At 53.0% G+C, this 14,153-nt stretch overlaps 1 protein-coding gene across 2 annotated transcripts in view; it reads right to left on the bottom strand.

Moving 5' to 3' along the window:
• The window catches only part of plxnb3 (plexin B3), a 43,944-nt gene that overhangs the window by 12,331 nt on the left and 17,460 nt on the right, over positions 1 to 14,153 (bottom strand). For both annotated transcript variants that reach the window (XM_084679962.1, XM_084679963.1), the window contains exons 2-7: positions 6,351 to 7,522; positions 3,799 to 3,978; positions 2,083 to 2,211; positions 1,563 to 1,663; positions 1,146 to 1,278; positions 500 to 659 (exon numbers count right to left, since the gene is read on the bottom strand). In XM_084679962.1, coding sequence (XP_084536088.1) covers positions 500 to 659; positions 1,146 to 1,278; positions 1,563 to 1,663; positions 2,083 to 2,211; positions 3,799 to 3,978; positions 6,351 to 7,505 — 1,858 coding nt within the window. In that variant the 5' untranslated portion in view covers positions 7,506 to 7,522. The remainder of the gene's footprint in view (positions 1 to 499; positions 660 to 1,145; positions 1,279 to 1,562; positions 1,664 to 2,082; positions 2,212 to 3,798; positions 3,979 to 6,350; positions 7,523 to 14,153) is intronic.

The following is a 14,153-nucleotide window of genomic DNA, read 5'->3' as shown; positions in this document are numbered from 1 at the left end:
TGTGTCAAGCTAATCAGAACTATTGTTCATTGGATTCTGGGGTAGGGACAGCTGATCCCCTTCATTTGGATGTCCAAACGCCGCTCTCTATTTCCGAGGCACAGTGCCAGATTGCATGTGAGCGTGTCTGCACCCACGCCACGCCAATTTATCACAGCGCGTCTCCTAACCGGCAGCTGGGCCGGCCAGGAAGCCTGCAGTATAAATAGGTGCTCTGGTAACCAGACCTGGGCCGCATATACCATCAATCTGGCAGCTCACGGTAGTATTTAAGGTGTGATTTGATTTACCATACAGCTGACACTTCTTGGGACTGTTCTAAAGGTGGCTTTGTACTGAGAGAATGAAATCAAGTGCTCCCAAAGCATGTGTAAACAAACCAGATCTGGTGGTATTATGATCCGGGTGGGTTACTTTTCATTGGCTTTTTTGTACTCGGAATTGGAAGCTGTGATGGAAATAACACAGTCTGAAACCTGATCCAGGAGCAAGGCCTTACCTCTGCCCTGCGGACTGGGGGGGAGGAGCGTGGGTGCGGGTGACTGGCAGTTGATCTGGTTGCCGCTGACAACGGCAGGCTGGGCCGGGAGACTTCCAAAGGAGCAGGAGAGAGACTCCTCCTTGGAAAGCACCGGAAGCTGGGCCACCGTCAGAGACACCTGGGAGGGGATGGAGGGAGGAGTCAGAGCCTGACAGACCTCTCTCAGGTATGCTGGCTCCACTCAAGCCTGGCACAGAGGAACATTCCTTCCAGGTACTCCACAGCTAGTCTCCAATGTCGAGCACTTACAGGCTCTCTCCAACAAATCTCTTATTTGCATGATTTTAGACGCAGACTTGATAGCTAGCTACACTGGAACCAGTTTAGCCGTATGTCAAAAGAATGGGTTTCCCTTTCGAAGAAAGGTTTATTGGTCTTTCAAGCTGTGACACGCATACACACGTGCAGGGAGCGTATGAGTGTTTATCCACCACGGGTAGTGAGGACTGCTTCCTCTAGTCCAGCCTGAGCTAACAACACCCCAGCCCCGCAGGTGAGACATGCAGGGGCAGGAGGAGGCAGGATGGGAGACCGAGAGAGAGAGGCTCAGAGAGGGAGAGGAGGAAGAAAGGAGGAGGGATGAAGACCAGGAAGTGACACACACCTGCGTTTGTTCATCTCTGTTCTGGTTGGCTGGCTTCAGGCTCTGCACGGTTACACAGCGATTGGCTGGCTCGTAGCTCCACACCCAGTGATTGGGCAGGGCGTGGCGCTGGCACTCCATTTTACGAGAGCATCTGTGGAAAGACGGGTCACACAACAGAGCGATTTCCTGCCACTGAAGACACACACATCAAATATGTAGTCTGCACATTGCACACAACATTTAACCGAGACATGGATTCATCTCAATCTGTGTTTGATGTTTTCACTCATGAATGAATATCTATGCCACTGATTATTTTTTGTGAGAGGCTAAATATGGCAATACCTGTTACTGGTTAAACTAGCTCTGGGGTTGAGGGCTAGATGATAGAGGAGGGGATTAGACACACACACACACAGACACAGAGGAGCCTACCTGCCCTCCAGCACACACCAGCCACAGTAAGGGTCCCGGTCTGACAGGCAGGCCTGGCAGTCTGAATGCTGCTCACACATAGACACTGGCACCTTCGTCACCTGCAGGAAAACACAAGATACACACACACGCTAAGTCTACCCTCCTTCCATCATTCCAGTAACTCTCCAGATCTCTTCATAAGATAGCAGACGGCAGGAAGGATTAGGACTGGCCTCTCCGACTCCCAGACAAGGCCTATGTGGGGGGGGGGGGGGGGTTAACTATCAAACGATCTGTGTTTATACTTCACAGGTTTCACATGATGACAGGGCCCTGGGATGTCTGCCCCGCAGTCTCCAGCAGGCTTACTGGGGCCTTTATGTCTCAGTATATCTCTGGGGGGAATCTAGAAACACAGCTGAACTGTGGTTGGGTTACAGTTCAGGAATGCTGAGGCCTGCTGCTGTTGCTTGGTGCTTGTAAAAAACAAGGTTTGTGAATGTACGAACAAATGAGTGCGGAGTGTGCTGGTACCTACCTTGCTGTGGGTGAGAACAAAGACATGCTCTCCAGTCTTGTCCAATAGAAGGTCAGCGTTGACAGGACTGTCCCGGTCCACTGTTACTGTGCTGTACAGCTGGCCCGATCGGTCTGGCCTCACCAACACCTGGAGCACACAGACACAGAACTCAAACCTGGGAGAAATCAGCCTCCATATCAATGTGTGTGCGTGCCAGTGTGTAAAAAGTTCTGATTCTAACCCTGGAGACCTGGGGATGTAAACAAGAGCACTGTGATTTGCTGACTCGTGTTCATCTTTCATAGCATACCAAACAAGCTCCAGCAACAGCCCCCCGATGCGCTATCTTCCACAACCTTCCCACAGTGCACTTGGGGAAACGATAACCAATCAGCAGTGGGAGAGTAACTCCCTCGCTTCCTCTCCAAACCTCGGGGCACAGCTTGCTGCCTTGCCAACCACTCCCCTGCAGACCTGATTAACCCCAACCAACCTGTGTGTGTGTGTGTGTGTGTGTGTGGAGGGGGGGGGGTGGCAGCCAGCCAGCCAAGCACAGCTTGTGTGCAAGCTACCCCACAAAAGCCAAAGGCAATTTGGAAACATTATCCTCATAACAACAACACCATTTACATATAAACAACAACAACAAGAGCCCAATGTACAGGGGTACAGTCACATATCTAGCCTGCAGAGCCAGGGCTGCCGTCTACCTTTAATGCTGTTAGAAACATGAAGCAGCCCGAAACAGCAGACGTGAGAGTGTGTGATCTGGTTTATCTAGGTTTTCATTTCCATAATTCTTGTTCAACAAGCACGCCTCAAGCTCAGCTTAGCTGTTTTCCGACGCTTGCAGTCAGTTGAGATTAGTGGTGTTTTCTCAAGCTGTAAGGGTGTTGTAAACAGTGGCTAGCTACTGGGCTCTGTGGGGAAGGACACTCAGCCTGCTGAGACTGGGGGGCGGCTGACTGGCTGTGGTTTGCTGTTAGCCACTAAGACAGACAGCACTCAGTCAGAGAGAGAGAGAGCAAGAGAGCGAGGGCGAGCGAGAAAGAGGGCGAGAGAGCGAGGGCGAGCGAGAAAGAGGGCGAGAGAGAGAGAGAGAGAGAGAGAGAGAGAGAGAGAGAGAGAGACGAGACCGAGAAATGGCAGAGAACAGAAAGATAGGAGAGATGGAGAAGTCTCTCCCGGCCTCAGAAGAGAGCAGCAGCAGCAGCAGCAGCAGGTCTCAGGGCTCAGCCCCATGCTGTTACATGTCACAGGCAGCATTCCACACATGCTTCCCCTGCTCGCATCAGACCAAGCGCCACACTGTTGAGAAAGTGTTCAGATCTATCTAGAGGACATCATCTTAGCTGGGGGCCTTTAGTTACCAAACTCGGCCTAATCCTGACCAGCTGAAACTGGCTTTAAAAATAGACCTCATCCTGAACTAATTCTCTTTCTCTATATCTCGCTTTCTCCCTCAAACACTTAAGTACTAAGATATTGAATTATTTCATGGTACATTCTCCACTGAAAGAGCTTCCAGAATAGGCTTAGACTGTATGGGGGACGGACAGGCAGACAGGCAGCAACATGGTGTCTAATATTCAGAAGTTGGCATTCCCATTGCTTGTGGCTTACCTCCAGTGTATGCTTTGTGTGATCATTATAGATATAAAGACAACATCCAAGATAGTCATTAAAAAAGGGTTTGATCCTTGGTGTTTCCATCCAAGATGGCGATCTGTCTACCTTGAGTAGCTCTCCCTTCTTGTCCCCGAGTAAAGCAATGGTGTGCCCCGCCTCGGTTGCCGTGGTGACAGCGGTGAGCTGGGTGGTCCTGACAATGGTGGGCGTGGCCTTGAGGGGTACGGTGCTGGCGATGGGGTTGGGGGTGTGTTCTCCTCCACATGGATACTCATCCAGGGAGTCCTGAAAGGATGAGGGAGACGTGAGAGGTAAGTGCACACACACACACACTCACACACACACAGTCCTCAATACCCACCCTTACTCCCCAGTAAGCCAGCTATCCTTGGAAGAGGTTTTCACCAGGTGCTGTTATCACAGCCATTTAAGAGTAAAAACTACAGAAGATAGTCTTTTTTTGAATCTTCTTCGATGAACTGCTATACTGATTGCTGGATTGTTTCCCCTACCCCTGCCATACCCCATGCCAGGCATTTTACCCTAGCAGCTGGTTCCAACCGTCCAGGAGAGGACAGGCCAGGCCACCAGAAATACTCTGACAGCCAACATGACCTTAAACTGACGTCATAAACTGACACAACCAATCTAAAACCCCACAGCCCAGTTCTCTGGGCCCCAGAAACCACAGATGTAATGACACATGTCAGCCAGCAGGTGGAGAATAGACCAGAATATCTAGCAGCTGTGGCTGCCATGGAGACAGCTGTGGTCTGAAACGCCACAAATATGAAGATAGAGGTTATATAGCGATGATGACATGGCACGGAATGTCTCCTCATCTGTCTGTCATACACGAGTCAGAGCTGGTGTTATAGCTCAAAGGTCATACAATACAAAGTATTTAAGGTGTGTTTCATTGACCTCACATTCCAATTTAGTAACTATAGAAATGCTGCATTATCATTGTAATGGATAACTTAATAGAAACCCGATGAAAAGGTTTGTGGCATGCCACATGATAACAGTTTTTTTTAAAACTTTCAATAGCAGTTTTAAGGGACTTCCCAGCCTGCCTTACTGACATCCGGTCTCGCGGCGGGCTACGTAGGTCAGTCTCAGAATGAGTTTTGAGGTGTGCAGTATCTACGGCGCAACCCTACCATCTCTACCACTTCCTGCTTACAGTGTGGAAACACAGCACACATTCTAGACTAGAGCGCACACACACACACAAACATTTACACACACACACACATGCACACACCTACACACAGTAGGTATACACTGACACAAGCCCAGACAGAGACAGACTTCCATCAAAAACACAGTCACAAACATAGACTCACAAGTTAATCTGAATGTTCAGTGGCTGTCTGATCTTATTCTAGACACCACCTGTTAGGAGGAGAGGGAGGACAGTCACACAGGACACACACACACACCAACATCCACACACACACACCAACATCCACACACACACACCAACATCCACACACACACACACACACACACACACACACACACAGCCTGTGAAGGTGCGTGTAAGCTGTTATTGACACTATAGCCGGATTACAGTCATAAATGGTTCCCAACAGTTCAACGGCAGGACAAACACTGCTACAGTTAGGCCGGGGGGTTATGCAACGCTGTGCACCCCCGTTCGGTTGGTGACCAACTTCTCACTAAGTGTTGTTCTGTTGTTGCAGGCAGATAAGTAGAAAGTGCGTGCAGTGTCAGACCTGTGTCTCCTCCAGGAAAGGTTGCGTACACGTTAGTCACGTAAAGAATGTTAGTTTCACTTGGCCCGTGGTTTCAGGGCTTCAGATAAAGGGTTCATTTGTGTGCCTGTAACTCCTGTCAGCTCTTGTCAAGCAGAGGGAGGGATATGTAGCCAGGGTGGGTGTTGACTGAGGTGTAGTCTCAGGGGTCACAGGCCTATTGTCATCCACCAAGGGTCATAAATGCATAACACTGCAAAACATTAGCAACAGGGCTCAAAGCACAATCCACATTCTCCTTCTGCTTTTCGTGTTCCTACAGTCAGCAGCCTGATGTGTCACATAGGCAAAGTCATACCCATGACTAAACTAAAAATACACTTATCTCGAAACATGAAATGGCCCAACCTTCTTATTAACATGAAACCTTTTGAAAAGAAGAAAAGAAACAAGAGAGGAGGGGAGAAAAGTGGCAAATGGATATTACAGAACAGGACTGGAGAGTCCTGAACATATCAGGACATTTCAGGACCAAACAGGACAGTTAAGTACAGGACATTTCAGGACCAAACAGGACAGTTAAGTACAGGACATTTCAGGACCAAACAGGACAGTTAAGTACAGGACATTTCAGGACCAAACAGGACAGTTAAGTACAGGACATTTCAGGACCGTACTGGAGAGGACAAGAGAGAACAGGGCAGGAAGTGGGTCAGGGGAGCTGTGTCAGATGACGGATTACAGAGGATTAATCTCTCTACTCCTGGACCTTCACTATGACCCACTGACATGAGCAACCAGCCCCACTGTGTCGAGCTGGACATCCAGGACCCTAATGGGGGGCCATTACACTTACACGGCACATCCACATGTTGGTTTACGCCGATTCCGGACACACAAACCCTCTGGATACAGAGCTGTGAGGTGGCGTGTTACCTTGGGCAGCTGCAGACACTTGGAGGACACGGCGTACTCGATGTAGGCCTCGTCCTGGCCGCCGGGGCCCCGGCCCCCCTCGGTGTAGCACAGCTCCTGGGCGGTCCTCAGCGCCGCGTCCAGCTCCTCCATCCCGTAAACGCACAGCGCCGAGCGAGCCGTCGGGGTGGGCGTGGACGCGTGGCCGGTAGCCATGGCGACGAACAGGGTGGGCTTGCCCTGGTGGGAGCCCAGCCACGCCCCCTGCGCCAGGTTGTGTGCGTCGCAGAGCAGAGGGACCTCCACGTAGGAGTAGAAGCTTCGGTCGGCGGCGCACAGCCGCGACACGTACGTCCGGTACTCCTTCTTGTGCCACATGTCCCGCCTCGAGAACAAGAAGTAGACGTAGTCGCGGTGATAGAGGGCGGAGACAAAGTGGTTGTTGTACTCGGAGTAGCTCCCGACGACGAGCTTTCCCAGCTCCTCCTCCTGGGAAAAGGCCCGCCGCGGCGGATTGGCCGAGGGAGTGAGGCGGCGCGTGGTGATTGGCGGGATGTCGCCGGGGCCTTTGCTGGTGTAGCCCCGCCCCACCAGCATGAGCCGCAAACCCTTCTGCTGGATCACCACGGCGACGGTGGACACGCGCGGGTCGTTAGCGGCGACGTACTGCGTGTCCACGGGGTTGCTGGTCTGGTAGAGGATCTCCGACACGTTGGCCAGACTCCTCTTATCGCAGATGCCCTGGAACACCGAGCCACAGACGACGAGGCTGCCCCCGGCCCCCTCCGGAAGCCCCGGCTCCATCAGCAGGATCTTGTTGGTGTTGTCTGTGGCCCGGGCAGAGGGGCAGTCCTGGGAGATGATGGGAGGCAGACACTCAGGGCTGTCCAGCCTGGGCCCCGTCTGGCTCTGGGAGAGGACCTGGAGCTCGGGAGAAAGGTGGTAGAGAGAGTTGACTCCCCCCACATACAGCTGCCCTGAGCTGGGGTCCTGGACCAGGTGGCTGAGGGGGGCTCCGTTCAGGGAGAGGGAGGGCAGGGCTAGGCCTGGAGCTGGGGCTGGGTCCGGGACAGAAGGGAGGCTGGCTGGGTCTGAATGGGTCAAGCAGGGCAGCAGAAGTACCAGGGGCCACCACCGGATGGCGGAGGGGAGCAGTGGGGAGGCGGCAGCTGGCATGGCACCCCCCTTACCTGCTGGAGAGAGAGAGAGAGAGAGAGAGAGAGAGAGAGAGAGAGAGAGAGAGAGAGAGAGAGAGAGAGAAAGAGACAGAGAAGAGGGGGTGAGGAGACACAGAGGAGAGACAAAGAGGACAGAGGGAGATAAAGGTGGGAGGAAAGGGGCAGGGAGCAGAGGTGAGTGAGGCGAGGAGGAGGATAAATAAAAAAGAGACCAAGGACAAAAAAAGTGAGTTACAAAGGAATTCAAACCCACCGCATCACAGTAGTGGAGAATACCCACTAGAGCACATCACATCACACACAACAGAACATTACAAAGACTCCAGGGCTTCAAACACAAGCTTTTGTTCTTCAAAGAGCCCCCAGCTCCCCACGTAGCCCTAAGATACACCTCAGCACACACACAGGTTGACAAGTTCTGGGAGTTGCTCCATGGCATTTCCAGTCCCATGTTAGACAACCCTATCAGATCCTCTCTTATGTAACATGTTGCTTTTGCATGTCCTACATTGACTAAACTACAAGGAGTTTAGCCCCGGACTAGCCCTAGCCCCGGATGCTAATGTACCTCACTGGGACAGCACTGGTTCTAGTCCAGCCAACCTCGAATCGTCTTCAGCCAGCGATACCAACAGGGTGAACGAACTTAAGATGTGTTTTCGGACAGAGCCAGACAGACTGCATGTTTTTTGAACAGTCATTGTCACAAGAACCACTTCTCTTGTTTTCATGATAACATTACAGGAACATGACTTCCTCGAGCTCCTTTTGTTGACGTGGTCTCCGGAGGGCAGCGTCTCCACCACATCTCTCTGCTCCTTCCTTCCCCCTCTCCCAGCCTTCTGAATCTACCTCACACCCCAAGCCCACATCTGCATACTGCAAGCTAGTTTCTTGAGATAGTCTGTTGAATATCTTTTCATGTTAAAAAGCTACTGAACTGACAAGATGTGATGTTTAGAGAGAGAGAGAGGGTGTGAGGGGGGGGGGAGTGAAAGAGAGAGATGGAGAGTCATACAGAGGGTATAGTCAAACTGAGCAACAGATCGGGGGGGGGGGCGGTGGAGAGAGAGGGGGAGGGCAAGAAAAAACGAAAAAGAGAGCGAAAGAGGGAGAGATTCATCTTTAATTTATGTTGCCGTAGCAGCGAGACATCTAGGGGCTGTGTTGCCTGGATGGGGATATGAAAGAGCAGCACAGAGGAGCGATAGCCAGTGTAGATGATCAGTATGCAGAACATCTCATATCCTCTCCTCTCCATAGACCAGCTCCACCTTCAAAAGACCCTCCCCGTCAGCCTCAACTAGTTAGAGAGGACAGTTTGCTGCGCTTGTTGAGATTAAAGTCAAAATTCAATTATGTGGCCGGCCAAGTAGCAGTGTACACGCTGCCCGTGTGATGGAGGGAGAACTACAGTAGCCTATCAGCACCAGGGCCTGGTGTCTGGGGGACGGGTGCAGGGCTGTGGTCTGCAGGAGCACTGTGTAATCAGGTATGCTTTCTGATGCACCACAGAGATGAGCCTCAATGTGGGAGAGGGGTTCTGAGGCGCACACCAGCAACCCTGCAGTCACGGCCACTGGAGCATTATGGGATGTGAAGGGCAGGGCAGAGTTACTGGCTGGTGAATGACACCAGCAGGGGGTTGAAGGATCAGTCAGCACGGTGCAGCTGTGTCGGGGCTCTCAGGTTAACGCTGTGATGAGGTGCTGGGTGTTGGAAGGGAAGATTGCCGCGTTTGAAACAGACCTTTCGATTTCTGTAATGCTTGCTGTGGATGGGGTTTGTTTATCTGGGAACAGCCCACTGGCTCCATTGTGTTACAGAAGATCAAGCATGCACAGGGAGATGAAGGAAAGTTTTTCAAATAGTACTCTGAGGTACGGCTGGAAACCCGGCCCCAACATTCTCCCCCTTGTCTCCTTCTCTGCTCCTCTCTCTGTGGGAAAACGTCCAATGGAAAAGCTACACAGAAGGTGGTCTGTCATTCTGCTTGGGAACACAGCGACCAGGCGGGCTGGATAGCAGTGTGATGTTGGACGGGAGACCAGGGCAGAGCAGGGAGTACGGTGTCTAAACAGCCTTTCTCTTCTGCTACCTTAGGGGGCCAAGACCTTCTCTCTAATGGTAATAAGATTCCTGCAGTGAGAGAGGCGTGAAATAAAGTGAGAGGAGGAGGAGGAGGAGGAGGGAAAAAGGAAAAAAGTTGGAAGTAAAACAGAGGGGATGAGGAAGGTGGGGTGGATGGAGGGAGAACATGAGAAGAGAAGAACGTGAGACATGGGGGGAAAGGAGAAGAGCAGAAAAGCTCTTGTGAGTGACAGAGCAGCTGTGCCTCCTTGGTGTGAAGAGGGCAGAGAGAGAGAGAGAGAGAGAGAGCGAGAGAGCGAGAGAGAGAGAGAGCGAGAGAGCGAGAGAGCGAGAGAGACAGAGAGAGAGAGAGAGAGAGAGAGAGAGAGGAGGGAGAAGGAGACAGTCCTCAAGAGCTAACAGAGCACAACGGGACCCTAAACACAGACTGGATTATACAGAAGCAGCAAATCCTCTCAACTGTCTCTCTCGCGCGCGCTCCCTCTCTGTTTCTCTTATCACTTCTTCATTCCCCTCTCCATCCTTCTTTCTGTCGCTCTCTCTTTCCTCTTCCTGTCCATCTTCCCCCCTTCCACCCTCGCTGCCTCTATTGCTGCTCCCCTTCTTTACCATCTCCTTCTTTCTTACCCCTCCTTTAAGTCAAGTGTCAACCCCGACATACGCTCTTGCTCTTCTTCTAACCCCATCCCCCCATCGCCATGGTAGCAGTGCTCTCCCTCTCTATCCTGTCAGAATTCCACACATTACAACCACAAACAACCTCGGCCACAATTACAGTAAGACTGTTCACACCCTTAGCCCTGAATACACACACACACACAGTCAAATTCTAGGCATTATATAAACCAAGTCCCAGACAGAGTTAAAGATGAAATTATGTGAGAGAAAGAAAGACACAGACAGACTGACAGACAGACACATGTACACACACTCAAACACAAACAAGAAGCTGAAGGCCACCACACAAAGGAAGCAGCTCTCATGTTGAAGCAGATTAATAAGTCCTTTGAAGGTGTTAAATACACACATGCGCCTTGGGAGCACAAACCTACAAATGCAGACAGGAAGACAGACAGAAACACACACACACAAAGACACACGTACAGGCGTATGCGACACTCAGACACACACCCCTTCAGACAGAGAACCACACCCAGAGAATGGTGACTGGATTCAGGAAGCCCTGATCGTCCAACCCTGCTGTTTTATGACAGACTGCTTTCCTCTGGTCTGTCTGGGGCTGGGCTATGGAGCTGTGTCTGGGGCTGGGCTATGGAGCTGTGTCTGGGCTATGGAGCTGTGTCTGGGGCTGGGCTATGGAGCTGTGTCTGGGCTATGGAGCTGTGTCTGGGGCTGGGCTATGGAGCTGTGTCTGTGTTTGGGTTATGGAGCTGTGTCTGGGGCTGGGCTATGGAGCTGTGTCTGGGGCTGGGCTATGGAGCTGTGTCTGGGGCTGGACTGTGGAGCTGTTTCTGACTGGGAATTCCCTTCACTTTTACCATGTTACCATGAGAATGGGAAACAAAAGGTGAGCTTAACATGGGACCAGGATGTGCATCAAGATCACCCAAATGGCCACGTCTGTCATGTCACTACTAACAGTCCTCCGGGGACACACAGATGCGTCTACCTGTCCTGTGCAGCAGCAGCACTGACAGACAGACCACCTGGGGTACAGAGGGGCTGGGGTAGAGAGGGGCTGGGGTAGAGAGGGGCTGGGGTACAGAGGGGCTGGGGTACAGAGGGGCTGGGGTACAGAGGGGCTGGGGTACAGAGGGGCTGGGGTAGAGAGGGGCTGGGGTAGAGAGGGGCTGGGGTACAGAGGGGCTGGGGTAGAGAGGGGCTGGGGTAGAGAGGGGCTGGGGTAGAGAGGGGCTGGGGTAGAGAGGGGCTGGGGTACAGAGGGGCTGGGGTAGAGAGGGGCTGGGGTAGAGAGGGGCTGGGGTAGAGAGGGGCTGGGGTAGAGAGGGGCTGGGGTACAGAGGGGCTGGGGTAGAGAGGGGCTGGGGTAGAGAGGGGCTGGGGTACAGAGGGGCTGGGGTACAGAGGGGCTGGGCCTGGGGGAGAGAGGGGCTGGGGTAGAGAGGGGCTGGGGTACAGAGGGGCTGGGCCTGGGGGAGAGAGGGACTGGGGTACAGAGGGGCTGGGCCTGGGGTACAGAGGGGCTGGGGTACAGAGGGGCTGGGGTACAGAGGGGCTGGGGTACAGAGGGGCTGGGGTACAGAGGGGCTGGGGTACAGAGGGGCTGGGGTAGAGAGGGGCTGGGGTACAGAGGGGCTGGGGTACAGAGGGGCTGGGGTAGAGAGGGGCTGGGGTAGAGAGGGGCTGGGCCTGGGGGAGAGAGGGGCTGGGGTAGAGAGGGGCTGGGGTACAGAGGAACTGGGGTACAGAGGGGCTGGGGTACAGAGGGGCTGGGGTACAGAGGGGCTGGGCCTGGGGGAGAGAGGGACTGGGGTACAGAGGGGCTGGGCCTGGGGGAGAGAGGGACTGGGGTACAGAGGGGCTGGGCCTGGGGGAGAGAGGGACTGGGGTACAGAGGGGCTGGGCCTGGGGGAGAGAGGGACTGGGGTACAGAGGGGCTGGGCCTGGGGGAGAGAGGGACTGGGGTACAGAGGGGCTGGGCCTGGGGGAGAGAGGGACTGGGGTACAGAGGGGCTGGGCCTGGGGGAGAGAGGGGCTGGGGGAGAGAGGGACTGGGGTAGAGGGACTCAGACGAGGCCTGGGCCTGAGGTGGTGGATCCCTGCTGCTATGAGTATTATTCCACATTTCTGGTCAGTGATAGAATGTTACGCTTGTTAAGAATGCTCACGGAAGATTCCACAGACTCTCTGTGGCCCTTTTGTCTTGGGATTAAGGTAGAGAGAGAGAGAGAGAGAGAGAGAGAGAGAGAGAGAGAAAGAGAGAGAGGGAGAAAGAATCAAATAGAGAATGAAAAACAGAGTGAGGAAAAAACTGAAAGGGAATATAGAAAGCTGGAAAGCGAAATAAATGGTAAAGCACGACCACAATGACACACATGGGGGTACCCCCAGAGCATCACAAAGGGGGGGTGGGGGTGGGGCTGGGGACGGGGGGGTGGGGGTGGGGCTGGGGACGGGGGGGTGGGGGTGGGGCTGGGGACGGGGGGGTGGGGGTGGGGCTGGGGACGGGGGGGTGGGGGCATACGGGTGGATGCTGCTGCCACCATGGCACGTGCTGACGTGGGCATCGAGCTGACGACGCCGACGACATTAACACTCACTGAACCACCGCCACCACCGCTTTACCACAGAACCAGCCTGATGTGGTCTTCCTGTTAGCGCTCCAAAACAAGTAGCACCAGCGACCGCATGAGAAGACAGGAGAGACAAAGACAGTAGCTGGTTCTCTACCCTGCTGGCCCGTCTGCAGCTGGAGGGACACATTCCTACTGGCAGTCCACCAAGGTTATTACAGCTGGCTGGCTATACAGTGCTATCTGACCAGTGGGCTGCTGGCTAGCTAACTGTCTGTTTCACTGGCTTGCTTGCATGCTGTGCCACAGGAAGCTTCTGACGGGCTGCTTTTGACTGGCTGGCTGCTTCAGGTTTGCTGGCTGTTATGAACAACACCGGCTGGATTTGCTATTCTCTTTGATGCAGCCTGGGAGTGTCAGCAGCCTACCACTGGTGCTCATATGCCTGTGAATGATCGGGGTACGGCAGCGTGTGTGTGTGTTCAAACTAGCGTGCGCGCGCCAGCATGTGAGAGAGAGAGAGAGAGAGAGAGAGAGAGAGAGAGAGAGAGAGAGAGAGAGAGAGAGAGAGAGAGAGAGAGAGAGAGAGAGAGAGAGAGAGAGAGAGAGAGAGAGAGAGAGAGAGAGAGAGAGAGAGAGAGAGAGAGAGAGAGAGAGAGAGAGAGAGAGAGAGAGAGAGAGAGAGAGAGAGAGAGAGAGAAACCGTGTGTGCCTGAGGTACTCTGAGTTTTAATCACCACCTCAATGTGTTCAACAAAAAAATTGGGAAAGGGGTGGGGGGTTCATTTACATGCTCAACACTTGGAGGTGTGTATACATGGTGGTGTGTGAAAGTGTGTGTGTGTGTGTGTGTGCGTGCAGGTGGAGGAGCTAAGAAATGAGGACAAAATGGGAGGGAGGGGAAAAGGGATGCATGAGAAAATTAAGGGAGGAAAAAAAAGAAAAGAAAAGAAAGCAGAAAATGAGAGGGGCGTGAGGAATCTTTGAACAACAGGCAGGAGAGAACGAGTGAGAGACACAAAACGAAGCGATTAGCAATGTTGCCTCCTGAATATTTCAACAACAGCTCAGGAGTACTGTGGCTCAGTGCTGTTAAAGTCAGACTCTGTTGACAATGAAGCAAACGCCTTCCCTCTCTGGCAGTGCTCTCTGCTTCTTTATTCCTTTCTTTGTTTTTGTCTCATTTCTATATTTCCCCCCTCTTTTCCCCCCCATCCACATCCTCCCCCTCCTCCTCCTCCATCTCTCTCTCTCTCCGTCTGATCCTAACTGCACCCCCCACCCCCCTATTGAGCTCATGCATATTTCCAGTGCATTTCACAGATAGGCGATGTTTGATA

Source organism: Hypomesus nipponensis, chromosome 18, assembly GCF_054491055.1.
Source record: "Hypomesus nipponensis isolate SF chromosome 18, ASM5449105v1, whole genome shotgun sequence".
Taxonomy (NCBI): domain Eukaryota; kingdom Metazoa; phylum Chordata; class Actinopteri; order Osmeriformes; family Osmeridae; genus Hypomesus; species Hypomesus nipponensis.
This window is presented reverse-complemented; position numbering and strand designations above follow the sequence as displayed.